Source organism: Lepidochelys olivacea (genome assembly GCF_965140295.1).
Source record: "Lepidochelys olivacea isolate rLepOli2 genome assembly, chromosome: 20".
Classification (NCBI taxonomy): domain Eukaryota; kingdom Metazoa; phylum Chordata; order Testudines; family Cheloniidae; genus Lepidochelys; species Lepidochelys olivacea.
Window position 1 is genome coordinate 2,812,313 of NC_140430.1, and position 26,519 is coordinate 2,838,831.

The 26,519-nt window shown below is 63.5% G+C and overlaps 1 protein-coding gene across 4 annotated transcripts; it reads left to right on the forward strand.

The window, feature by feature from the left end:
- RBMS2 (RNA binding motif single stranded interacting protein 2) lies at nucleotides 1-26,278 on the forward strand. Of its 4 annotated transcripts, none has more exons than XM_084610005.1 (14): nucleotides 1-99; nucleotides 12,203-12,378; nucleotides 14,672-14,730; nucleotides 15,183-15,274; nucleotides 16,318-16,475; nucleotides 17,069-17,148; nucleotides 17,644-17,753; nucleotides 18,874-18,920; nucleotides 19,130-19,223; nucleotides 20,374-20,424; nucleotides 21,210-21,320; nucleotides 21,402-21,482; nucleotides 21,928-22,014; nucleotides 22,770-26,278. In XM_084610005.1, exons 1-13 carry the CDS (start codon nucleotides 34-36, stop codon nucleotides 22,006-22,008), a joined length of 1,206 nt encoding a protein of 401 aa, XP_084466131.1. In that variant the 5' UTR covers nucleotides 1-33; the 3' UTR covers nucleotides 22,009-22,014; nucleotides 22,770-26,278. The 4 variants fall into 4 exon arrangements, with proteins under 4 accessions (XP_084466131.1, XP_084466133.1, XP_084466132.1 ...); XM_084610007.1 differs by having other exon boundaries at nucleotides 16,324-16,475; XM_084610006.1 differs by having other exon boundaries at nucleotides 12,206-12,378.
- The last annotated feature ends 241 nt before the right edge of the window (nucleotides 26,279-26,519 follow it).

Consider the following 26,519-nt stretch of genomic DNA (forward strand, 5'->3'; position numbering starts at 1 on the left):
CCCGTTCCCAGGCCCGTAACATTAGGCAGGAAAATGTTACTTTCCGTCCAGCCCCGGGCCGCCATCGCCACATTTGGCTACAATAAGACCAGCAAGAAGGTAGGAAAAGCGGCTCCGCCTGGCCCCCCCCCGCCCCAGCGCGCCCCAATGCCCTTGGCTCCCCGGGAGGGGAGAAGTGGGGGGGGTCCCAGGCCCCCGCGCTCCCTGCACCCCCCCAGTGAGCCGCGGGGCCCGGCTCAGGCCAGTCCGAGTTAGCCTTTGCACTTGGGGAAGTTGAGCCCCCCCCCCCCACATCGCCCCCCTTGCCGCACCGCCCAGGGTGCAGATCTGGGCCCCCCCTCCCCTCCCCCCGCCGCGCTGCTCGAATCGCTTTTCCGGGCACCCCCCCCCCCGCCCCCCGCGCCCGGGCCCGGCTGAGCTGCGTCCGCGTCCCCCCCACCCCCAGCCCCGGAGTGTGGGGGTGGGCTGGGGGGTGGCGGGGTCTGACCTCCATCTCGGGGTTCAGGGGCAGAGCGAGGTCCCCGTGTTCGGGGAGACGGGTTTGATTGGTGGGTGAATAGCCCAGGCAGGCCAGGCCTGGCACCAGATTCCCATGGACGGAGGCACGTGGGTGCCAAGCGGGGGAACCCCCGTCTGCTCCCCACCTCCCTCTGGCTATGGCTGGCTCTGGGGCTAGCTGGGGGGCGCTGTGGAAGGGGTCGGGGAGGGGCTGTGTCCCCCTTGTGCCAGGCAGAACGCGAGGGGGGTGTTATTGGGCATTGGGGTCAGAGTTGGGGGGTTTAGGGTCTTGCTGGGATTAGATTTGGGATTTGGAGTGGGGTCTCGTGAGTTAGAGTGGGGGGTGACGGGGAGCAGGACTCCTGGGTTCTATGCCCAGCTCTGCCACTGGCTGGCAGTGTGACCTTGTGGGGGGGGGGGGGACAAGCCTCTGTGCCTCAGTTTCCTTGTCTGCAGAGCAGACTGGGGCGCGGGGGGGGGCAGGCGGGTGAATTCTCATGTCTCTGAGTCCCAGCGAGACCCTCTGCCCTTCACAAGCCTCTTCTCCCACAGCGCCACCCCGGTGGGCAGAACCCTTGTGCCCTTACCCCCCCCCCCCATAGCAGCGCATACCAGCTGGCCTCTTTCGGTCCCACGGGGCGGGGATTCATGCAGCACCAGGGGGCCTCCAATACCACCCCCATGTTCTTTGACCCCCCCCCCCTTGGACCCCAGATTACACCCAGAGGTTCTGTAATCCAGACCTCTCCCTGCCCTTTCGGGGCTCCCTTCTGCAGACCATGCCTTGGATTCCCCCCACCCCCTCTTGTCCCCGTGACATTAATGTCCTGAGCATTGGAGATGAGTCTGCAGCTCCAGCCAGCCAGGCTGAACTCCCCATCCAGAAGCCATGACTGACAGGCCCCGTCACCCACCCCGAGTGTCCGCACCCTCCCACCCCCACCCCTAGGGTCCATGCCGAGTCAGGCCGCCAATGTCACGACCGCAGGAGATGGGGAGGAAAGTGGAGGGCTCCGAGAAGCCAGCTGTGCAGATTTAAAATCATTCCTTTGTGCGTGCGAGATCTGTCACTTGCCACCCCACTGAACTTTCTCCAGGGGAGCGTGTGGGCCCGTGGCAGGTTCGCGTGGGCGAGCCTGGGGGATCAGAGCCTGTGTTGTCCGCGGCATACTTGAGCCAGCCTTTTCTGTCGGCGGGAGCGTCCGGGGGGGTGTCGGCACGCGCTTTGGGTGCTTTTGGCGTCTGTCTGTCTTTGCCCGCCCGGTGCGTCTCCCTGTAAGCGCTGCTGGGTGCCCGGCGTGCGTTCGGGGCCGCGGTGCGCGCCTGTAACCTAGATCCCGTACGGATGTGTGAGGCGGTGAGTCTGACGACGTGCTGGTGAGTTTGCTCTAGTGGGTCCGCGGTGGCGCGCGTGCGATGGTCGTGCACGGGGGTCGTGCATGGGGGTCGTGCGGGTGAGTCTGTGTGTGACCGTCCGTGGGGCGGAGGGGGAGGGGGGGAGCAACAAGGCGGGCGAGTTTGTGTTGCACGCCACCGCACTGTCGTTGGAGTGGTGGGTGGTCTTGCGGAGGAGCTGCTGGGTGCGAGTGCGTCGTCCAGGGATTTTGTAGATCTGGGTTTCCAGTCGGGATCTGGAACTGGGTTTCCAGTCGGGATCTTTGGGGGACACGGTCCGCCCGAAGACGCAGCCACTCCACCCCACGTGGGCAGTTCTCAGCCACAAAACAGCCCCACCCCCGACGTCTGTAATGCAGCTGGGGACGCAGGGAGTCAGAATACGTCTTCCCTGAAGTTAGGGGAATTTTTGCCTCATAATTTGCTGACCGTCTGAGTTACTCATCTCGAACGAGTGGAAATACTCTGCCGGGAGCTCTGCGATTTAGGCCATTTCTTGGGCTGAGACATGCTACTTACTGATTTTGCGTATTTAAAGGGGTCCAGTGGCTTGGTGGCTGGTACTGTTTTGTTTTGGGCAGCCCAGGTTGATGAGGCTCTGATCCGGGTGTGGAGTTTCTAGCTGCTACATAAAGCTACCACGACTAATAGCTTCATAGACTTTTAAGGCCAGATAATCCTGCCTAGCAGAGGCCAAAGGATCTTGCTGTTCCTGCACCCAGCCCATATCTTGTGGTCGAGCTAGAACTAATATCTCGAGTGGACAGGAACTCAGCTCAGACTCCAGGGCCGCCTAGCGTCCTGTCTCCAACGGGGGCCAGCACCAGATGCTTTAGAGGACGATGTAAGATCCTGCCTTTAGCCCACATGGGATAATCTGTCCCCTACTCTGGGCTCATCCGGCTCGCTAAGAGGTTGGTGTAAGCCGTAAAGCAGGTGGGTCAGTACCGGGGCTGGTTGGAGAAAAACTCCATTTTGTGGGAAATGTTGAGGTTTTGAAATTTGTTTCCATTCCATGTTCGGGGACTGAGGGGAGGAAGCGACCACACAGTAACCCAGGGGTCAGGGCACGTACCGGGCATGGGGGAGACTCCAGCGTGGTCTACGCTACAGATTTATGTCGGTGTAACTACATCGCTACGGGAAACTTACATCCCTGAGCCATGCAGTTAGACCAACCTAGTGTAGACAGCGCTCTGTTGGCAGGAGCGCTTCTGTGAGCAGCACAGCTCCCACCTCTCGCGGCGGTGAATTCACCGCGCCGATTTCCCGTTGGGGTGGGTAGTGTCTTCTCTACACACCACAGCTGCACGGGACGTGTAGACAAGCCCTCGGACGTGGCCCCGGGTCTCCCCCTCCCAGGCAAGGTCCTGGCTCCTGTTCTGGGGCGCGTCTCGCTCTCGTTCTCCTGCGGTTCCTCGTTTCTAGAGCGTGACCCCTCCAGGAGCTTTGACCTGTGACGGCTCAGGCCAGTCTGTGCCCTGAGCCTGTTTCTTACCTCTCTCTGCCCTCCTGGCGCTTCTTCTGGGATCCTTGTTGTCCGTTAGCACGAGGGTGGCACCTCCTGGGATGTCCACATGGCTTTGGGAACCCGGCTCTGTGGATTCGGTGCTTCCGAGCCCGTCCTGGGTCATCCGTCCGCACTGCATCACCCGCCTGGGTTAACGCTTGCTGGAACCGCGGCTCCCAGCCACACCGCTGCATCCACGCCTCTGTCTTGGGTCTGCGTCCACACTGCGAAATGACAGGGCTGGGACCTAAATCACAGTGGGACTCGGTTCAGACCCCACTCCCCTGCTCCAGCAGGTCCTAGGACCTGGGTCCTGAGCCAGACTGATTTGTATGTGGACGGAAGTGGGGCTTGGCTCAAACCTGAGTCAGAGCCCAGCCTTTAGTGTGTAGGATAGACGTAGCTACGAACCCCAGTCATGGGCCAGGGCCCCATGGTGCTAGGCGCTGTGCATTATTTAGGTCTATTATAGTAGCACCCAGGAGCCCCATTCGTGGGCCAGGGCCCCATGGCGCTTGGTGTGGGCTGGTAGAGCTCTGGGAAGCGGCCCCAGAGATATTTGACATCATGGTTTAAAGAACCAGCCCCTCTTGTTAGCTTTGAAATGAAACCCTCGGGCCCACAGGCTTTCGCTTGCGAGCTGCCTGGGGTCAGCGGGGCCCTGACCTGCTCCTGCGAGCCCAATGGGAACTAGACACTATACACTGGAGCAGGCCCCTCTGCCCCAGTGGCTTATCTGGGTAACCTGAGTGAACAGCCCGCCAAGGGGAGCGGGGGGCTCAAAACCTAAGTCTATGGTGGGGACAGTCTGATGGGACTGCCCACAATGGCATGCAGGCGATCTGCAACTATTAGCAAATATCTCCACCGGCCGGGGACGGGACGCTGGCTGGGGAGGGCTCTGAGTTACGACAGAGAATTCTTTCCTGAGTGTCTGGCTGGTGGGTCTCACCCACATGCTCCGGGTCTAACTGATCCCCAGATTTGGGGTCAGGAAGGAATTTCCCTCCTGGTCAGGTTTGCAGAGACCCTGGTGGTGGTGGGGGGGGGGTTCGCCTTCCTCTGCAGCGTGGGGCACTTGCAGGTTTCAACTAGTGTCAATGGTGGATTCTCTGTAACTTGGAGTCTTGAAACCAGGATCTGAGGATGTCAGTGACACAGCCAGAGGTTCGGGGTCTGGTACAGGCATGTGGGGGTGTGGTCCTGGATATGCAGGAGGCCAGACTAGGGTCTCTGGGTCTGAGTCGGCAGGCCTCACGCCTGAAAAAGGAATTGCGGTGTTGGGGCGCCCGGGGGGAACCCAGTGCTGAGCAGATTACAACATGGCCGTGTAGGTGTCCCTATGGAAATCTGAGCAACGGGGAGGCTGTGTGGCCTCGTGGTAAAGCATGGCCTGGTATCCAGGAGGCCTGGTCCTCGCATCTTGGGCAAGTCGCTTCTTGCTCTGTGCCTCAACTTCCGCATCTGTGAAATGAAGTTAATGATCCTGCCCACCCTCGGTCACATGCTGTGGGAGCGGCGCTCGGTGCTGTTTGTTTTATACCTGACAGTTTTTGATGTTTCTGTTAGTTTAAAAAAAAAAAATTGTCCAATGAACCTCGATCCTGCACCAATTTCCCCACGTGCCTCCCTTCCCGCTCCTGAGACCTGCCGTGAGCTTTGGCGGGGCTAAACGTCTGTGTGAGACGGGGCGCTGGGGGTACATCAACTAGGCCAAGCTTCCCAAAGGCCCCGCACCCACAGATCGGGCCTGGAGCTTGCAAAGATCTCAGCAAGGCGCGAAAACAAGTGGTCGGGTTTTTCAAGAGGGGCTCGGAGAAAGAGTCGCACTGGGAGTTGTATGGTGAAATGTTGCCCTTGTAATATCATTATTAATTAGGGGTAATAGGATAGCACCCAGGTGCTCCAGTCAAGGCCCCATTGCCGGGCGCTTTACGTGATTTATTAGGTGTCTTACGGTAACATCTAGGCGTCCCCGCCATAGGCTGGCACCCCGGTATGCCAGGCACTGTACAAAATGCCCGCTCCTGGGCATTGCTTCCTGACAACTCCACTCTTTGGCAAACCTGGCGCAGCCAGTGGGTGCTGGGGACTATGACCCCCGGCTGACCTGCAGCCCCACTGCCAAACAGCAGCTTCAGCCCGCAATAAATCTCTGCAAATGTAGGTAGCACTGGAAGGGGAAAAAAAACAAAAATGCATTGAGGAATGTCATGGTATCAGCCACACCCAGCTGGCATCACTGCCCAGGCATGTGTTGTGGTGATAACTAGTGATGTCACCAACCATTTCCTGTGGCGGGCGGGGGGCGGAAGAGAGAGAGGGGACAATTCTCCTGCTGGCCTAGTCCAGCATCACTGGAGGGTTCTGTCCCTCTGCGACTGACTCCTGCGAGGGGCTCTGCAGGATCTGGTGGGTGAACCCAGACCGGAGCGGTGGCTTGGAGCTCCCTTTTTCACAGTGATCTCGGTTTTCGGAACGGTCACAGTAAATTTGGGCTCCCGCGTTTGTGAGTTTTGTATCGGTTTTGGTGGGTTTTGTTTTCAAATTCTCGGAGACGTTGACCAAACTTTAGCTCAGAACAAATATTTCCTCCAGAAACAGCGTTTTAATAGCGATGGCAAACCCCCCACCCCACCCCCGAATTCTTGTATCTCCAAGAGCTTTGCAAAGGAGGTCAGCGTCAGCGCTGTTTTGCAGCTGGGGAAACTGAGGCACGGAGCTGCCGTGACGTGGTGGCAGAACCAGGAGTTGAACTGAGCTCGCTGGACTCCTGGCCCAGAACTGAGCCTTCCCCACCACCCTGCCTTCCTCTCAGGGCCCCCTCTAGTGCCTGAGATCCCCAGAGTGAAACTGACTGGAAGGGAGTGTGAAACTGACCGGTCTGTTTTCACTCTGGAGGGGCCAACCCTGAGCCTCCAAAATCATGAGTTTGGTTTGAAAGTCAGGGAGATTTTATCCAAATTCTTCTTCAGAGCCTCCTTGTGTCTGAGCCCTGGGGGGGTCACACTCAGGTCACATTTTCAGGGTTTTTCCCTGCAACCAGGAGGGTTAGAAATTTACTCTTTGGGGTTTTTCCCCCCCCCCCCCCAATTAAAGCTGAGATTCTCGCCTGATCCTCCGGCTCCCGGAGCCGGGTCTTTCAGAGAAACACCAGATAGTGCTCAGAGCAGCCGCCGATGAAGTGGGCTGTAGCTCACGAATGCTTCTGCTCTAATAAATGTGTTAGCCTATAAGGTGCCACGAGTCCTCCTGCTCTTTTTACCAGATAGTGTGAGGCTCGCGATAAGATCATGAGCGTTGGCAAGACATGGAGACCCGCCACTTTTTTTAAAGCAACCCCAAGGTGGAAAAGCAATTTGTGCCTACGAGCTCGGCGCTGTACCAACATACTTCAGATCATTCCATTCCACTCACCTCTGGGGCGGACCAAGAACCCAAGCCAAGGGGGTGATTGTTCCTTCAATAACCGTGTATTTGTTAAGCTCTTACCGTCTCAGAGGAAAACTGACGATCTCGCCGGCACATCCCAGCTTAGGGCTCCACCAGGCTAGCCCTCTCTCCAGCTGCCTGCTTGGAGCTGTTCCACTTTGTACAATAATTACACACGGGCTGGGCCAGTGGCAAACACAGGCCCGACGGCCTGGTGGTCAAGGCCCTCGCCTGGGGAAAGCAGAGGTCTGCATCAGGCGGAGCAGGGAGTGGAATCGGGGTTTCCAGCATTGCCATGCTCTGATCACTAGGCTGTTGGCTATTCCGGGGCGGAGGTGCATCTCTGGTTCTGACCTGAAATCCTACCCTGGCCCGGGAGCCCGCGGCATCAAAACCGGCGCATTTCCACGGATGCTTTCGGTTGCCACAAACCGGTGTTTTCCCTGGTTTGGTTGACAAACTCCGGAGCAGCTCTGGTGCAGAAGTTGTGCCGTTTCAGACTCTCTGTCCGGCTGGCGCTCCTTCCCTGGGTGTATTGCGGTAGCAGCCCAACCGCTGGTGGCGCAAGGCGCTGTACGTAGGGTCCCTGCCCCAGAGAGCTTCCAGTCTGAAGAGACAAGGGAGGGGAAATCCAGGGACTGCGGGGACTTGCCTGAGGTCACAGGCTGGGGCCATGGTGTTGCTGGGAGAAGAACCCAGGTAGCCTCACAGCCAGGCCCCTAAACCAACCTTGCTCCTGGAGCTGGGGAGAACCCAGGTGTCCTGACACGTCCCTTCCTCTGCCAACGTTCGATTCACCAAACCCACCCCCTCCATTGCTCTCAATCCCACCTACATTAGTGGCCTCAGTTCTTCCAAACCCACCCGCCTCTAATGCTTCCTGTCGCCCTGGGCACGCCGCGTCTCTGGCACGGGGGAGATCTGCCGTGGCCGGGGGTCTCTGGGCCACGCCCTCCCCCCAGATGCAGAGTCCTGTCGGCTTTATGGGGACGGTGCTGCAATACTGGGGCCTAAGGGCAGGATTCTGGTAAGGGTTAAGGGAGTTAGGCACACAATAGGAGTCTGGCACCTAACTCCCCTGGGCTTTTTGAACCACCCCGCCCCCCCATGTGGGTGAAACTAGCCCGCTGTACCATGTTGCTTTCCACGTCCCGCAGGCACCCCCCCATCCCATTTAACTACCAACTCAGTCATACCTCCCGCCCCTCCCCTGGCAGCTGTCTCCGTCCACTCGCTGCTGCACCCCGACATACCACCTGGGCTTCTCTGAAGCCACCGGCAGCTTTGGGGGAAACCGTGTGCTCGGCTCCCGCAGCCCGGGAGTGAAATGAGCAGCGGAGGGGAGAGGAGCTCGTGTCCCGTCCACCCTCTCAGAATAACCAGGTTCAAACATGATGCTGAGAACGTGGCAGGGGCCAAGTCATGTGCTTGAAGCGTGTTTCTTTTCTTGCCTGCGTGGACCTGTGTCCTGCCCCTCGTGGCTGGCTGGGCCGAGACGGGGGGTTTTCCGCCCTCCAGTCTCGGCGGCAAAGGCAGAGCAAGAGCTGGTGGCTGGGAGGTGAAGCCAGAGCCCCCCCGAACAAGACGTAGGGCCCAGGTTGTGAACAGGGAGGGGAACTGATCCTTGGACCCGCTGCCCGAGGCATGTGGGGTTTCTCCGTCACTTGGAAGGCTGTACCTCGAGATGGGGCTTTCGCAAAGATTGGGTGTAGCTCAACCACAAGGTGTGGGCTGGCTGCAGAAATCCTTGGGACGGGGGTGTGTGTGAAACTGAGGCACGTACATGTCTTGCTCAAGATCCTGCAGCAAAGTGGGGTGAGAACCCAGGAGTCCTGGCTCTCCGCCCCGCTCAGTAAACGGATCACCTTCTCTTGTGCATCGGGAAAGCTTCAAATGAGGAAAGGAGTGTCAGGGAGACTCAAGTGGGCGTTTCCCCTCTGACATTCGTCCCTGACCTGGTTCTGTTTCACCCTGTCTGGGCCCCTTTCCCATCCCAGGTCTCTGGCGCTGGCCCTGATCCTGTTCAATTTGGGGTCCCTCCTAGTGTCCTGAGAAAGACTCATTTCTGTCTCTGGTTTTGTGAAGGCGACTCTGCTCCCACCTGGCCCTGGACTCACTTCGGGCACCTCCCACCCCCTTCCCACACCGTGCCTCAGTTTCCCCAGCAGTAACTCACAAGGAGGAGTTGATAGATTAGTATTTGCCAAGGGCTTTGGGCTCCCTGGGCAGAGCAAAGTTTTGCTGATGAGCCCGTGCATGTGGGCCTCTGGCGCTGCCCTCTGCTGGATGGCACGAGAACTGCTCACGGGTGGACCATAGACCCCATACTACTTGGTGCTGCTGGAGAGTCCCCCATTAACGCAGTGGGGCTGGGGGCTTTCGGAGCAGGGGGGCCTGAGTTCTAGACTTGTAGCTGTCGTGAGGCCCCAATGCTGTGGGCCTCATGCACGCAGGCCCTGCACGTTCTGGGGTGAGTTCCAACGCCGCGTCTGTCAGTGGGGTGAGCGCCCCAGAGACGCTCCCGGGCTGGGCTGGGCTGGTACCGGCTGCCCAGGGAGGAGCATTGGACCAGCCCCAAGCTCTGCCCCGAGGCCAGCCCCCCATGCCGCTGCCAGCAGGGAGCCGGGTTCCGCAGAGGGAGATCCTCACGGTGAGCGGCCCTGCCGTGTCCCACGCCTCTCGGCGCCTGGGCCCAGGGAAGCCGGGGGTACCATTCCCGTGGGATCAGCGTTGGGTGCTGGGCAGACGTGGCCAGCACAGGCCTCCTGCTGACCGGAGCAGCTTTGATCACATGGGTCCAATGGCCCCAGGAGCAGCCAGAGCCTGAGAGCGAAGGGCTGAGAGTGCAGGGGCAGAGGGCTGAGGTGGAGGCAGGGAGGGGCTGGTGCCCCTCACTCCCGACCCCCAGCCCCCTGCTAGCCCAGCCCTGGGCTCCCCCCCACCCAGCTCTGCCGGTGCCCCTCACTCCTGACCCTCAGCCCCCTGCTGTCCTAGCCCTGGGCTCCCCCCAGCTCTGTCCCTCACTCCCGACCCGCAGCCCCCTGCCAGCCCAGCCCGGGGCTCCCCCCAGCTCTGCCGGTGCCCCTCACTCCCGACCCGCAGCCCCTGCTAACCCAGCCCTGGGCTCCCCCCAGCTCTGCTGGTGCCCCTCACTCCCGACCCGCAGCCCCTGCTCTCCCAACCCTGGGCCTCTCCTGAGCTCTGAGCCAGCCCTTCCTGAACACTGCAGCGGTTTTGCAATGTGGAGCGACGCCCACACAGGGCGAAGCGGATCCCCCCCCCGCCCCCGTGACCTCACTCAGCAAATCACAGCCCAGCCTGGGGAGTAGGGAGTTGCTGTCCCTGGCCCCACATGTGCATTGCACGCCCCTTGCACGCTGGGGCACGAGCGTTCTGGCTCTCCTCGTGCATCGCACGGCCCCTCCATTCCCCCCCCCCCGTGCACATCCTGCCCTGCTGGGTCCTGGGGCGGGGGATAGGGTTCCAGCTGCGAAGGGCTTTGACAGCGGCCCAGGGGTTAGGGGCTGAGCCCTCCCTCCAGGCCAGAGTTGGGGTTGGTTCCAGGCAGGCGGGAGCTGGGGGGGGGTGTGGGGGGCATTTCCCCGCCTGTGCTCGCCCTGTGGCTGAACTGAACACGGGGCCTGCAGTTCAGCAAGGGGTGTGTGTGTGTGTTCCCGCCCCCCAGGCTCTGCTCCAGGAATCCCCCCCCACCCCAGGAATCCTGCCCCCCTCCCTCCGCCCCAGGTGCTGACAGGCGCATCCCTCTGGCTCTGTCCTGGTGGGGCCCGGGGCAACGGCCGACCAGCGTCACCAGAACCCCAAGGAGCACGTGGGCCGGTGGCTGGGAGCCCGGGCTCCTGGCGCCTATTCTGGACGGTGACCTTGGCCCCATCCCTTAGTCCCTCAGTTGACTCTGCTGTGCAGGGTGGCGGGCGCCTTAAACGGGTGCTGGTTCCACCGGCATCCAGAGCGCCCCCTGGGGGCGAGCGCGGCCCGGGGCTCGTGGCGGGCGCTCAGCGTGGCTGGAAGGTTTGAGGCCGGGCTGGGGGCCGGTGGGCGCTTTGGAGGCTGGGGCTGTGGCCCTGGAGGAATCCGGCTGGGTTTCCGCAGGGGAACCTCCCGCCGCAGCTGAGTCAGCTTCCTCCCTCCCCGTGCCGTCCTGCGCCGGGAGATAAACCTGAGGAGCCAGCAGGTCCAGCCAGTCGAGGGCCGTGCTAATAACATACTCCCCCAGGCAGCCGGGCAGATGGGGAAACTGAGGCACGGGTGGGGGAAGGGACTCATCCAGGGTTGCACGGCGGGGCCATGGCAGAGCTGGGATCAGAATCCAGGAGTCCTGACAACCAAAGGGGGGGGAGCGGGGTGTGGGGAGTCCAGGGCTGAGGGGCTGTGGGTCAGGCGTGAGGGGCACTGGCAAAGCTGCAGGGGGGAGCCCAGAACTTGTCTCCGGGGGTGGGGGGATGGTTTTGGGGGGTGAAGCCTCAGGTTCGACCCCCTCAGACTCAGCCCCCACAGACCCCCCCCAGCCTTATGCCATTGACTGTACCTAGGATGGTTTAAACTGGCCCCTATAGGCGCTGACTTACTCAGATCCTGGGGGTGCTCGTCCCACATTCTGGCCCACACCCAGCCCCCACTCCACCCCCACCCCGCCTCCTGTTCCACCCCACTCCACCCCTTCCTCCAAGCCCCAGCCCTGCCCCTTCCCACCCTGCTCTGCCCCATGCCCCGCCCCCACTCCACCCCTTCCTCCAAGCCCCCGCCTCTTCCCAGCCCTGATCCTCCCAGTCTTCTCCCTCACCCCCCCCAGCACCTCCTTTGCGATCCGCTGAACAGCTGATCGCGGGGGCTGTCGGTGGGTGCTCCAGCCCCGGAGCACCCCCAGAGTCAGCGCCCAAGCTGGCCCCTGAAACCCACAGCCCTGCCCTCCCCCCTGTGAGCGTCACGGAACGCAGTGAGGGGTCACCCTGGCATCTCAGCCCCCCGCCATGCTCCTCCCCAGGGGTGGCTGCATGTCCCCAGCACCGCGGGGAGGGGGGGGGGAACGGCGCGCTCTGGAAGCAGCCTGAGGCAGGGGGTTGTTACAATCCGGCCTCGGTTCAGTGGAAGCTCCCTTTGCTCTCTGTCCACTGCCCCCAACCTGCCACCCCATCCCTCTCCCCTCCCCGCTAAGGAGGGGGCAGCTAGCCTCTCTCTGCGGCTCCCTGAGATCCCTGGGAATTAGGAAAGTAGGCCGGGGCAGGAGGAAAGATTCAAAGAGCTGGAGGGGGAACGTGAGCCAGCCAGCCGCGGATCCCACTTCCCCCACCAACGTCCCTCGGGAGCCCCGCCCGCCGCTCACCAGCTCCTCCCCCTCTTGTCTCCCAGCAGCCTTATGTGGCAGTGGCCCAGCAGATGGCGCCCCCGAGTCCCAGCGGCAGCAACAACAACGGCGGGGGCGGGGGCGGCGGGGGCGGCGGGGACCAGCTGAGCAAAACCAACCTGTACATCCGGGGCCTGCACCCGGGCACCACCGACCAGGACCTCGTCAAGCTGTGCCAGCCGTACGGCGCGGGGAGGGGCCGGGCGGGGGGCTGGCTGCTTCCCGGGAGGGGGTCGGTCTGAACCCCTGAGGGAGGGTTCCCCCCGGGGGGCATCAGGGCGGGATACGGGGCCGACACATGCCCCTGATAGGGTGCGGAAATGGGGGACGGTGGGGGGGGGTCTGACGGGCAGGAGATGGGGGGTGTCCGATGTGGGGGGGGCGCAGGAGATGGGGGAGTCTGATGGGCAGGAGATCGGGGGTGTCTGACGTGGGGGGGGCGGGAGATGGGGGGTCTGACGGTCAGGAGATGGGGGGTGTCCGATGTGGGGGGGGCGGGAGATGGGGGTGAGCTGACATGGGGGGGCGGGAGATAGGGGGTTATCTCAAATGGGGTGGGCGGGAGATGGGGGATCTGACAAGGGGGTGTCCCACGTGGGGCACATGGGGTACCCTGGACGCTCCCTTAGACCTTAGCCAGAGGCTGAGATGCGGCCGCAACCCCGGGGCTCGTCCCCCCCCCCGCCAATGCTGCTTCTGTCAGGGGCTCTGAACGGAGCCAGAGACACCCCCCCACACGTCTCCCCCCCCCACCCCCAGCATTCCCAGATCACCGCAGCCACTGGTTTCCTTTGGGAACAAGAATCCATCCTGGGCTCCCCCCAGCTCTGCCGGTGCCCCTCACTCCCGACCCACAGCCCCCTGCTAGCCCAGCCCTGGGCTCCCCCCCAGCTCTGCCAAAACCCCTGGTGAGCTGGGATTGGGCCCAGCGGCGTGGGGCCATCGCCCCATTTTGGGAAGGGCTTTGAGTCCAGTGCCCAGCAGGGACTGGGTCAAACTGTCCCCCGGGATCTCTGCATTGGCCGGGGGTGGGGGGACATGAGGGGCTCCGGAGGGCATGGGGGGCCCTGCTGGGCAGCAGCCCATGGAGGGTGGATCTGGCCCTGCAGTGGCCCAGGAGCTGGCGTGGGCCGGGGGGGCTTTCGCTGCCGTAACCTCAGCTCACCCCGGCCGGGAATGCTGGAAGGGGCCCAGAGCCCACGCCAGCCCTGGCAGGCCCGTGCAGTTCCGATCAGGAATTCGCGGGGGGAGGGGCTCTGGGAGCTGCTCTCAGCTGCGGGGGGTGGGGGGGTAACTCCTTCAGGGATGGGTCAGGATTCGGGGGGGGGGGGGAACGGGGACGGACAGGGTGTTTCACATCACACCCCGATTTCCCAGGGCCTGGCTCCTCCCGCTGTGACATGGCTTCACCCCCTTGTGGTGCGCGGGGTTGCCAGCTCCCGCACAGTTTGTGAAGGGTTAATTCAGCCTCCCTAATTGGGCCCCAATTTGCAGATGGGGAAACTGAGGCATGGGGAAAGGTAAAATGGGAGGGGGGCAGAGGCTAGTGGTTAGAGTGAAGGGGGAGGAAGGGATGGAAACCAGGACTCCTGGGTTCTCTTCCCAACTGTGCTGTTGACTCCTCCTCCCCCCCCCCCGCCTCAGTTTCCCCACCACCCATTTCCATGGCTGGTGTCTATCCAGGGCCATGGGCCCCTGCCACATTCTCTGCCCTGCCTTTGGGCTCAGGGGGTCCCCCGGTGCCGCGCAGCGCCAGGGACTTGGTCAGTCCGGCAGCTGGTCGGATTTCCTCCCCCACCCTGCCTGTCTCAGGTCCCTCCCCGCCAGGAAATCCGGCCGGGCTGACCCGAAGGGGGGATGGGCTGTTTCCCTTCCCTGCCTTGTGGTGGTGGTGGGGGGCTCAGAAGGCATCTGCCCTTTAAAGGCCCCCCCTATTGGCTGCGGCATCCTGGGGGAGGGGAAATCTCCTCACCCCCAGTGCTGGAGGGGGGGTTCTGGAAACTGTCCTGCTGGGGATCCCCAGCCCATGGCACCCCTGGCTTTGCAGCTGCTCAGTGGGGCCTGTGGAGAGAGGGAGGGCTGCCCCCTGGGAATTCCTCGTTTAACCCTTTCCCAGCTGGGGGATCTTTCTTAGCTGGCACCAGTGGGAATTCGCCCCAAGTTTATTGAAGCTCCCCGAGCTCTGCCCCCAATGTCCGCAGTCCCCACCCTGGCTGCAGGATTCGCCTTCACTTCCTGGCCTAAATCAGCGTGGCTGTTAAACAGCCCCCTGCCCCACCCCAGAGGCAGCCGCATCTCAGCGCCAGGCGAGGGATCCCTGTATAACCAGCCCCTGCAGAGGCAGCCACAGGCTCCGTGCCGGGTGAGGTTTGGGGGTGGCAGGCATTGTGGGATGCCCCGTTAGGGGGTCCCGCTGGCCGCTCTGCCCCATGCCCATGGTAACTCCTCTCTTTGGCATACCCCCCCCCCCCCAGATACGGCAAAATCGTTTCCACGAAAGCCATCCTGGACAAGACGACCAACAAGTGCAAAGGTGAGGCCCGGTGCCCCACAGCGGCGCCTGGGAACCCCCCTGCTGCTTTCCCCTGGAGTCTGGGCCCTGGATAAATTCCAGCAAAGGGTCCCGATGTACCCAGCCCCTGCACCTCACCCCAGACCCAGCCACATCGCAGAGCCAGGCGAGGGATCCTGTATAACCTATCCCTGCGCCCCACCCCAGAGCCAGCTGCATCTCAGTGCTGGGCGAGGGGTCCCCATATACCCAGCGCCTGCCCCCACCCCAAAAGGGCCTCCTCTCAGCGCTGGGTGAGTGGGTTGCAGGGTGGTGGGAAGCAAAATATCCCATAAAGCCCTTTAAGACAAAAAAACTTCCTCAATATCCTCAATATCCAACAGACACACTCTGCTCTGAGGCTGCTAGGTCCCCCTCCCTGCCCCCCCCCCCCAGATCTGGGTCCCCCCTCACAGCCCCTCCTTCTTTCGCAGGCTACGGCTTTGTCGATTTCGACAGCCCCACGGCGGCGCAGAAGGCCGTGACGGCGCTGAAGGCCAGCGGGGTGCAGGCCCAGATGGCAAAGGTAAGGGCCCCGGATGTTGGGGGGTGTGGAGGGTGTGTGTGTGTTGGGGGGGGGGCGTTCCAGCCACTGGCCTCCTCCTAAAGCACTGAAAGGGTTAATGGTTCCAGCTGTAGGAGCTCCCTTCCCGGGCCCCCACCACCTTGGGGGGTCCCCTGCCCCCCCAAGGATGTGACACTTGCTGTGCAGGCTTGTGACTCGCCCTGCAGCTGGTTGGGCACCAGCTTTGCCCAGGTGGCTTTGGGGGGGCGCCAAGCCGACTGGAGAATCGGGGCCACGGGGCTCTCTCGGCCCAGGGTTGGGGGAACGGACGGGGCCTGATCTCAGGCCAGGCCGGAGCTGCGGACGATTCTTCCCAGGCCAGATTTGGACTTTCCGTCCTGCCCCGGGACAGGGAGAAGTTCTGAAATTTGGGGTGTTGTCCCAGGACGGGGAGCCCAGCTCCCTCCAGCTCTGCCGGTGCCCCTCACTCCCGACCCACAGCCCCTGCTAGCCCAGCCCGGGGCTCCCCCCAACTCTGCCGGTGCCCCTCACTCCCGACCCACAGCCCCCTGCCTGCCCAGCCCTGGGCTCCCCCAGTTCTGCTGGTGCCCCTCACTCCCGACCCGCAGCCCCTGCTAGCCCAGCCCGGGGCTCCCCCCAACTCTGCCGGTGCCCCTCACTCCCGACCCACAGCCCCCTGCCTGCCCAGCCCTGGGCTCCCCCAGTTCTGCTGGTGCCCCTCACTCCCGACCCGCAGCCCCTGCTAGCCCAGCCCGGGGCTCCCCCCAACTCTGCCGGTGCCCCTCACTCCCGACCCACAGCCCCCTGCCTGCCCAGCCCTGGGCTCCCCCAGTTCTGCTGGTGCCCCTCACTCCCGACCCGCAGCCCCTGCTAGCCCAGCCCTGGGCTCCCCCCAGCTCTGCAGCTCACTCCTGACCCGTAGCCCCATGGGGCAGGGGGAGAGGAGGTAATTCCCCACACAGAAGCCAATTTCAGGGGAGGGGAGACCCTGGGGGGCCCCTTTGGGGGGTGCTGGGCAGCCCCTCACTGCTGTGTCTCCATAGCAACAGGAGCAGGACCCCACGAACCTGTACATCTCCAACCTGCCGCTCAGCGTGGACGAGCAGGAGCTGGAAGGGATGCTGAAACCCTTCGGGCAGGTGATCTCCACCCGCGTCCTGCGTGACCCCAACGGCACCAGCCGCGGTGTTGGCTTCGCCAGGTCAGAGCCCCCAGCCCGGGGCACCCCGGGGGGGGGTCATTGGCACGGGAGGAGATGGGGATGTTGGTGGGGGGAGGGATAGTGGGCGCAGGGACGTTGGCGCTGGGGGTTGTCGGCGTGGGATGGGGAGGGGGATGTTGGAACTGGGGGTGGCTGTTGGAGTGGCACGGGAGCGGGGAGGGGGGCGTTGGCGCTGGGGGTCATTGGCACGGGAGGGGGAGGGGGGCGTTGGCGCTGGGGGTCATTGGAGGGGGAGGGGGAGGGGGCGTTGGCGCTGGGTCGTTGGCACGGGAGGGGGGCATTGGCACTGGGGTCATTGGCACGGGAGGGGGAGGGGGCGTTGGCATTGGGGGGCGTTGGCACGGGAGGGGGAGGGGGCGTTGGCGCTGGGGGTCGTTGGCACGGGAGGGGGAGGGGGGCATTGGCGCTGGGGGTCATTGGAGGGGGAGGGGGGCGTTGGCGCTGGGGGCGTTGGCACAGGAGGGGGAGGGAGGCGTTGGCGCTGGGGGTCGTTGGCACGGAAGGGGGAGGGGGGCGTTGGCGCTGGGGGGCATTGGCGCTGGGCTCAGGCCTTCTCTCCCCCCCATCACCAGAATGGAGTCCACAGAAAAGTGTGAAGCCATCATCACCCACTTCAACGGGAAATACATCAAGACCCCCCCGGGGATCCCAGGTGGGCGGCAGGGCCTTGCGGGGATGGGGGGCACCCAAGGGGGAACCCGGGCAGCGGGAGCCGGGCAAGGGGCTGTTATATAGTGACTCTCCTGGGGGTTGGGACCCTTCCCTTCCAGGTTTAACTCCTGCCAGGCCGAACTCGGGACAGCAGGAGGCAGCGGGTTGGGAGTGAGGGGCACCAGCAGAGCTGGGGGTGGGGAACGGGGGCTGTGCGTCGGGAGCAGGGGGGCCTGCGGGTCAGGATTGGGGGCCCCGGAAGAGCGTGGGGGGAGCCCAGGGCTCAGCTAGCAGAGGGGCTGTGGGTCGGGACTAGGGAAGGCTGCGGCTCAGGAGTGGGGGTCCCTGGCAGAGCGTGGGGGGAGCCCAGGGCTGGGCTAGCAGGGGGGCTGCAGGTCGGGATTGGGGGGCCCGGCAGAGCGTGGGGGGGTGCCCAGGGCTGGGCTAGCAGGGGGGCTGCGGGTCGGGATTGACGCCTGCCTCTGTCTCTGGGCAGCCCCCTCAGATCCGCTGCTTTGCAAGTTTGCCGATGGGGGGCAGAAGAAGCGCCAGCCCCAGGGGAAATACGTGCAGAACGGGCGGGCCTGGCCGCGGGACGGCGACTCGGTGAGACCGGCTCCCGGGGGGTGGGAATCGGCCCCTTGTCCAGCCTGGGGCCCCCTTTTCCCCCTGTTCCAGAGAGATCCCCCGCCGCTCTCTGGCCCTGGACCGAGGAGGGGCTGCAGGAACCCTTCCCTAGGGTTCAGTTGTGTGCCCCAGGGTTGCCAGGTGCCCGGGTTTCGACCAGAACGCCCGGTCGAAAAGGGACCCTGGTTAAAAGTCTGGTCGGCGGCGCAGCGGAGCTAAGCAGGCTCCCCACCTGCCCTGGCTCTGCGCAGCTCCCCGGAAGCAGCTGGCATGTCCGGCCCCCAGGCGCAGGGGCAATCAGGGAAGCTCCGTGTGCTGCCCCTGCCCCAGGGCTAGCTCCGCAGCTCCCATTGGCCGGGAACTGCGGCCAATGGGAGCTGCGGGGGCGGGGTCTGCCATCACGGGCAGCGTGCACAGCCTGGCTGCCCCTCCGCCTAGGAGCCGGACATGCCAGCCGCTTCTGGGAGCAGCGCAGAGCCAGGGCAGGTGGGGAGACGGAGGTAAGCGCTGCCTGACTGGAGCCTGCATCCTGAACTCCCTGCTCCCATGTCGGAACCGGTATCCTAACTCCCTCCCAGAGTCCACACCCCTCCTGTACCCTAACTCCGCACCCCAGCCTGGAGCCCCCTCCTGCACCCCGGAGCCCTCACTCCCTCCTGCACCCCAACCCTCTGCCCCAGCCCAGTGGAAGTGAGTGAGGGTGGGGGAGAGCAAGCGACCGAGGGAGAGGGGCTGGAGTGAATGGGGGATCGGGCCCCAGAGAAGGGGCGAGGCAGGGGCGGGGCCTCGGGGAAGGGGCGGGGCAGGGCAAGGGTGTTCGGTTTTGTGCAACTAAAAAGTTGGCAACTCTGGTGTGCCCCCAACCCATGAGCTGGCGGAGGGGTCTCTCTACCATATTGGGGGGAGACATGGACGTGTGTGTGGGGCTGATAAGCCCCTTCTCATCTGGGGGGTGTGGTGGGGGGGTCAGTGCCTGAGATGCTGTGGCAGGGCAGTGGCTGCCTTGGGGGTCGTGGAGGCAGGATGGGGGGGTTCCTGTAACTGGGGGTGGGGGGCTGCGCTTCTGGGCAGGCCTGAGCCAGGTGTTGTGTCCCCACAGAGTGGCATGACCTTGACCTACGACCCCACCACGGCTCTGCAGAACGGGTGAGTCCCTGTGTCCTTCCCCCCCTCATTCCCCCCTGTGTGTGCTGGGGGGGGCCACACTCCCTTTCTGTGCATCCCACAGGGGAGTTTAACCCCGTAAGGGCCATTCTCCTGTGTGTGTTGGGGGGGGGTTGCCTCCTCTCCCCCCTTCTGTGCCGCCCGCCGTGGAGTTTAACCCCGTGACGCCCGTCCCCCTCCTCCCCCCGCAGGTTCTACCCGACCCCCTACAGCCTGGCGCCCAATAGGATGATTGCTCAGACCACGCTCGCCCCTTACCTCCCGTCGCCCATGTCCTCCTACCAGGTACCAGCGCGGGGGGGCGGCTGGGGGCCTGGCCAAGGGGGAAGGGGGCCGTGTCAGGGCCTGTGTGGCTGTGTTGGGGTGTGATCCCCGGCTGGGGGGCTGTGTTTGAGGCTGAGGGGGCCTGTCAGGGCGTGATCCCTCTGCTGGGGAGCCGTGTCAGCGGCTGGCAGGCTGTGTTGGAGTGAGACCCCTCGGCTGGGGGGTTGTGTTGGGGGCTGGGTCGGGGTGAGACCCCCGGCTGGGGGGTTGTGTCTGGGGCTGTTGGGGCATGTCGGGGTGAGACCCCCAGCTGGGGGGCCACGTTGGGGGCTGGGGGGGCATGTCAGGGGCTGGCGGTCTGTGTCGGAGTAAGACCCCTGGCTGGGGGGCCACGTCGGCGGCTGGGGGGCTGTGTCGGGGTGAGACCCCTGGCTGGGAGGTTGTGTCTGGGGCTGTTGGGGCATGTCGGGGTGAGACCCCCAGCTGGGAGGTTGTGTCGGGGGCTGGGGGGCCGTGTCGGGGTGAGACTCCCGGCTGGGGGGGCCGTGTCAGGGTGAGACTCCCGGCTGGGGGGGCCACATCGGCGGCTGGGGGGCCGTGTCGGGGTGAGACCCCTGGCTGGGAGGTTGTGTCTGGGGCTGTTGGGGCATGTCGGGGTGAGACCCCCAGCTGGGGGGCCGTGTCGGGGGCTGGGGGGCCGTGTCGGAGTAAGACCCCTGGCTGGGGGGCCACGTCGGCGGCTGGGGGGCCGTGTCGGGGTGAGACCCCCAGCTGGGGGGTTGTGTCGGGGGCTGGGGGGCCGTGTCGGGGTGAGACTCCTGGCTGGGGGGGGCCACGCCGGGGGCTGGGGGGGCCGTGTCGGGGTGAGACTCCCGGCTGGGGGGGCCACGCCGGGGGCTGGGGGGCCGTGTCGGGGTAAGACCCCCCAGCTGGGGGGTTGTGTCGGGGGCTGGGGGGCCGTGTCGGGGTGAGACTCCCGGCTGGGGGGGCCACGCCGGGGGCTGGGGGGGCTGTGTCGGGGTGAGACCCCCCAGCTGGGGGGTTGTGTCGGGGGCTGGGGGCCGTGTCGGGGTGAGACTCCCGGCTGGGGGGGGCCACGCCGGGGGCTGGGGGGCCGTGTCGGGGTGAGACCCCCCAGCTGGGCCCCGCTGACACCCCTCTTCGCCCGCAGGTTCACAGCCCGTCCTGGATGCACCACCAGTCGTACCTCATGCAGCCCACGGTGAGGCCCGGCCCAGCCCCCCACCCCTCGGGGCGGCTCCCCTGTCTCCGGGCCCAGGGGAGCGGGGCAGCTGCAGGGCGGGGCCAATGACAATGCTCTGACATCACTTCCTGGTAGCCGTGGGGCCCAAATGCATCACTTCCTGTTGCTCACCGGGATTTCATTGCCAACAGGAAATGATACTGACTGACTATACGCATCACTTCCTGTCCCTTGTGTGGTCTCTGACATCATTTCCTGTACAGCCTTCCCACCAGGGAAAGGGCCTTTGTGGTGCCCGGTTCTCAGCTGGCCCCAGGCGCCGCCCCCGGCCCTGTGCTGATTGGCCGTACTGGCTCCCGTGGCCCCAGGCGCCGCCCCCGGCCCTGTGCTGATTGGCCGTACCGGCTCCCGTGCCCCAGGCTCCGCCCCCGGCGCTGTGCTGATTGGCCGTACCGGCTCCCGTGCCCCAGGCTCCGCCTCTGGCCCTGTGCTGATTGGCCGTACCGGCTCCCGTGGCCCCAGGCGCCGCCCCCGGCCCTGTGCTGATTGGCCGTACTGGCTCCCGTGGCCCCAGGCGCCGCCCCCGGCCCTGTGCTGATTGGCCGTACCAGCTCCCGTGGCCCCAGGCGCCGCCCCCGGCCCTGTGCTGATTGGCCGTACCGGCTCCCGTGGCCCCAGGCGCCGCCCCTGGCCCTGTGCTGATTGGCCGTACCGGCTCCCGTAGCGCTTAGCACCCCTGTTGCCAGGTCTCTCTCCTCCCAGCCCCACCGGCCGCTCTCCAACCTCTCTCTTCTCTGCCTCAGGGGACGGTGCTGACGCCGACCATGGACCACACCATTTCCATCCAGCCCGCCTCCATGATGGGCCCCTTGACCCAGCAGCTGGGCCACCTTTCCCTCAGTAGCACTGGCACGGTAAGGCCCCCGTCCGCCGGCACCGGCGTGGGCTCCTCTGGGCACCAGCCGCCCCCTGACTTCTCCTCTCTCCCTCCCCAGTACATGCCAGCGGCAGCAGCCCTGCAAGGAGCTTACATCCCTCAGTACACGCCCGTGCCTTCCTCCAGCATCTCAGTTGAGGTAAGGGCCCTGTTCCAGGCCGGGGGCGCAGCTGGAGGGGCAAGCCCCTGCCACATCCGTCAGCTGCGGGTTCTAATCTCCCCTTCCCCCCTTCGCCACACTACGCCTCCCAACCCACCTCTGAAAGGCAGCCGCCTCTGGGGTGGGACGTGGCAGCCGCTGGACAGCTGACGCAGCAGTAAGGAACCCGGGGATCACGCACCCTGCGTTGAAATGCAGCCACCTCTGGGGTGGGGTATGACGGCTGTTGAGCAGCCAACACAGCAACCTTGCCCTGGCAGGCTAGGACAGGAAGTGGCGGGGACGCCTGTCTCCAGCTGGCATCAGGTCAGCACGGGGCATTGGCTTGGAGCAAAGAGGCTGGTCAGGAAGGGGGTGCAGGGGCCAAACAGGGAGGCCACCCCCACCCACCCCCCTAAGCTCCCTGGGCTTGGCTGCCTTTCAGGAGAACAGCGGCCAGCAGAGCCAAGTGGCTGTCGAGTCTCCGTCAGACCACGCCGCCTACTCCTATCAGTACAGCAAGTAACGGCAGGTAAGGGCTGGGGGGGTGGTCTCAAGGGACGAGAGCCTGTCCCTCTTGGTGGCGCTGGCCCCAATCTGGCCACAGGGTAGGAGACTGGCTGGCGGGGGGGGGGAATGGGACATGGGGCCTTTTCCCTGTAGGGGGCACTGGCCCCAATCTGGCCCCAGGGCAGAGGACTGGTGGGCTATGGGGGACAGGGAATGGGGCATGGGGCCTTTCTCCTGCAGGGGGCGCTGGCCACAATCTGGCCCCGGGACAGGGGACTGGTGGGCTCTGGGGGACAGGGAATGGGACATGGGGCCTTTCTCCTGTAGGGGGCGCTAGCCGCAATCTGGCCCCAGGGCAGGGGACTGGTGGGCTCTGGGGGACAGGGAATGGGGCATGGGGCCTTTCTCCTGTAGGGCGCTGGCTGCAATCTGGCCCCAGGGCAGGGGACTGGTGGGCTATGGGGGACAGGGAATGGGACATGGGGCCTTTCTCCTGTAGGGGGCGCTGGCCCCAATCTGGCCAGCCATTGGGGTTAGGGAATGGGACATGGGGCCTTTCCCCTGCAGGGGGCACCAGCCCCAATCTGGCCCCAGGGGGGCAGGCTGGCTGGCCATTGGGGTCAGGGAATGGGGCACGGGGCCTTTCCCCTGTAGGGGGTGCCAGGTCTGATCCAGCCCCAGGGTGGACACTGGCTGGCTCAGGGGGATGGGACATGGGGCCTATCCCCTCGGCTCACTGCAACCCCCGTATCAGTGAACCGTTCTCTCCCTCTTCAGCTGGACCAGGCGTCTCTGCTCCGAGCACTCGCCCCGAGGGAGAACGCCACCTCCTCTTTGATTTGTGCTGCATCTAGAAGATCGAATCCATTTTTTTTCTTCGTTCGTTTCTTTCTTTTGCAAAGAAAACAGTTTTGTAAAAAAAACAAACAAAAAAACCCGGCAATAGACTCTGCTCACCAAGGAACCAAAGCGGTGGAATGGGGGGGCTGGGTCACCAGATCCACTCCATGCGGACGGACAGACGAACTGAGGCCTGTTTTAATATGAGGAAAACAAATGTGTTTGGTTTATTTTTTTGTTGTTGTTTTGGAGAAACCCCTTTTTTCTGGGTGGTTCTTTAAGGAAAGGGTTGATCCAGGTGGGTGGATCTGGCTGCCCTGGAGCGGAGAGGCTGCAGATTCAACTCTCTGGGACAATCGTCGTTTTCTTTTGTCAATTAAGGATTACTTTTTTGTTCCTTTCTTTTTCTTTTCTTTTTTTTAAAGGGAAAATATGCAACGTTTGAACAGGTTTATTTTGAGGGGGGTTTGGTTTTGGTTGTACTGCTCCCCGACGGATTCCGCCCGTTTCCCACCCCCCCCCCCAGCTCCCCTCTGGACGCTTCTCCACGCCTCAATGCCACTGTAGGATAAAGAATTTTTCCCGGGGGGGGGAAGGGGTTGCTTTAAAAGAAAAGAAAAAACACGCCGCAAAAACCTACAAAAAAAGCCCCACGTTTTATTGTATTGTTTTTTTGCTTTTTTTCTCCCGGGTTTTATAAAAAAGGAAAAAGTCTTTTAAAAAAAAAAAAAGAAAAGAAAAAAGAAACACTAAAAAAACCCAGGATCTAATGAGACAAGCCTGGCAGGAATCCGTGACTTTCCAATGGGAGGATGAGGCGGGAGATACGCTGCATCGGGCACTGGCTGGCAGGATTTTGGGCAGGGGAAAAGTTGGCCGCAAACTCTGGGCCAGGACACAGCTCCAGGAAACCTCTAGGATCCTTAATCTTCTCCCTGCTTGAGCTTCGCCGGACAGGATTACTGCACGTGTTGGACTCCAGCTTGGACTGGGGGGATTCGTGGTCTCTGCTCCGGCCCCTGTCCTTTCCTGTTGGATGCTACGGACGTGGACTCGCCCCGCGCCTGGGTCAGGACTCCGGACTCGGCCCTCGCCCCCCTTCCAAAAGCCTCGTGCCGCTTTCTGCGTCACCAGTGACGTCTTGTGCTTCCGGACTCTCCGCCCCGGCGACGGAATCCACGGTCTGCCCCCCGTCCCTACGCACCGAAAGCCCGAGGGGACCCGGCACCGGCTCAGCCCCGTCCGCCCTGTGGGATACACAGTGCCTTCGCTGCCCGCGTTCCAGACCGTGCCAGCAGACCCCACTCTGCCGTCGTGGTGACCTCCCTGCCCCCCTCACCACTGGGATCCATGCACGGGGGGGGGAACAGCCGACTGGTGACACACAACCCCCCCCGCTGCTCTTCACTGCGGTAGGAACAGCCGGTCGGCACAGGCCACAGGAGGACGATGGGGCTCCACCCCGCACCCAAGCTTGTGGGGGGGGGTTGGTTGGATTCTGGGTGCGGCTGGATTGCCCCCCTTCTTCCCAAAAGGGGGGGCTGGGTGGTGGCTTTTTGGGGGTTGGGGGGGCAGAGCTGATGCTGCCCTTGCTGCAGATGGGGATCTCATTTCTATGCACATCCCAGCCCCTCCTGGATCCCCCCCCCCCACCCTACGCACGCCATAGCAGGAGGCAGGACAAGTGCAATAAACCAGAATGCCGCGCCCCCACTCCTGATCCCCGACCCCCAAATCTCTTTTACCTGGAGACCAAGCTCTTAAAGGTACCAGGCACTTTAAACTCATCCGCACGTTCTCAAAACAACTTCCCCCCCCCGGCCCCCACCCTTTGTGAAATGCTCTGCTGTGATTCCTTCCCCCCAGATGGTGCTAAACCCTCCCCCTGCCCCACTGGATAGACCCCCCCCCAGGCTGGCACAATCCTGCCCTCCCCCCAATATCTGTTACATTGGATAGACTGTGAAACAGACAGGCCGGCCCCTTCTCTGAGGGACATACTTGGGGTCCCCGCATCCCTGCTCGTCTCCCCTTCAGAACCCCTACCCCCCCACCCCAGTCCTAACCCTCTTGGGCTGGGGGGTTGGCCCGCCCTGCCCCTTGGAGAAAATAGCTCTTATGCAGCTGACAATCAGTGATGTTCGTATCGCACGCGCGAGTGAGTTGTGTTGTAGTGAGAGAAGCAGACGAATGGGGGGGCGCGGGGTTGGAGGGAGAAGGCAGCCCCGGCCAAGGGGTTTGTAGAGGGCGCAATGGACGATTTATGCAGATGGTGTGTGTGTGTGGGGGGGGGAAGCGCATCTCTCCCCTCCCAGTCGATTCTGGGCGGGGCGGAGGGGTGGACACCAGTTAGGGGTTTTCACTTCCCTGTTCCAGTTGGGGTGAAGAATGGTTGGGGCCTGGCAAGTTGAATGTTAACCCCCCACAGGCACCTGAGAGCAATTTAAGCTCCTCTGCGCACACACATCCCCACCGCAAGGTTGGGGGGGCCTGGGCCAGGAGATCCGACTTTAATGGTCAATCTCCCCCAGGGTGGGATCCGTTCGTTCCTCCCTGGGGCAATGCACCCTCCCCCCAGCACCCCATCTCTTGTTCACCCCTTGGCTGCCCGCATGGCCGTCCCTACAGCAGGAAGCCAGGGGGGCATCCAGCCAGCCTGGGGTGGGGCGGGGAACAGCAGACGCTACCTCCGCCCCCCCAGCTGCAAGGTTCCTGGGGGTGGCCCAGCACTGGCCTGGCAAGCCCCAGCCCCGAAGGGTGAGGGGCCCTGCAGCTTGGCTCTCTCTTTCCTCCCTAGACACTAAGGCCCAAATGTGCCAACACAGAGGAAAGGGGGGCAGAAAGGCTGCCCCACATAATGCATGCTGAGCCCCGCTCTTGCCCATGGGCCCCTCCCATTCTAAATAAAAGCCCCGGCTTCCCGCTGGGCCCATCGGCAAGGGGGGTTGGCCTCCAAAATGCCCAAATCCACAGGCGTCTGGCGCCTCGCCTGGCCCCGCCCCGTGCAAACTGCGGTGCCTTAATCTGCATTGCGGTGCCTGGTGCTGGTGCTGCTGGGCTCGAACCCGGGACCCGGGGAGCCCCGTGGGCGCAGCAAAGCCACGCTGGGACTTGGCGGCATCCGGTTCTTGGGCCTCAGGAACGGTGCAGAAATCCGACAGGCTCCGACACACTGGGCCGATCTCGGCCCCCGGGGTGGGGAGGGGGATTGGAGCCCCAGGGGAGCCCCAAGATAGCCGCAGGCTGTGGCTGCCCCCCTCCCACAATGGCTGCGTTTGAAGATTTTTGTTCTTTTTCATGAATTTTTTTGGTAAGTTTCCTTTTTTTAAAAAAAATATAGAAGACAAATTCCCTGGTCGTTTCCCAGCCCCCTGGCCGGTGCAGGGGGGTTGGGGGGGGGGCTGAGCTGTGGGTTTTGCTGCTCATGTTCTGGGCGTTAAGTTCCACCTTTGGGGGGGGGTCCTGCTGACACTAGTGCTGGGGGGGGGTTTGGCGTTGCTGGCCGTGACGGTGTCTTCGGTTGAAATTGTTTGATGCAGGTTTTTTAAAAATATTTTATTGATTTGTGACGTGAATGCATGGGGGGGGCACTGGTGTGGCATGGGGGGGGCGGGTGATTTGAGGAAGGTTTAAGTGTGGGGTTTTTTTTCTGTGGAGTTGCTTTTTTGGGGTGATTTGGTTGTGCAG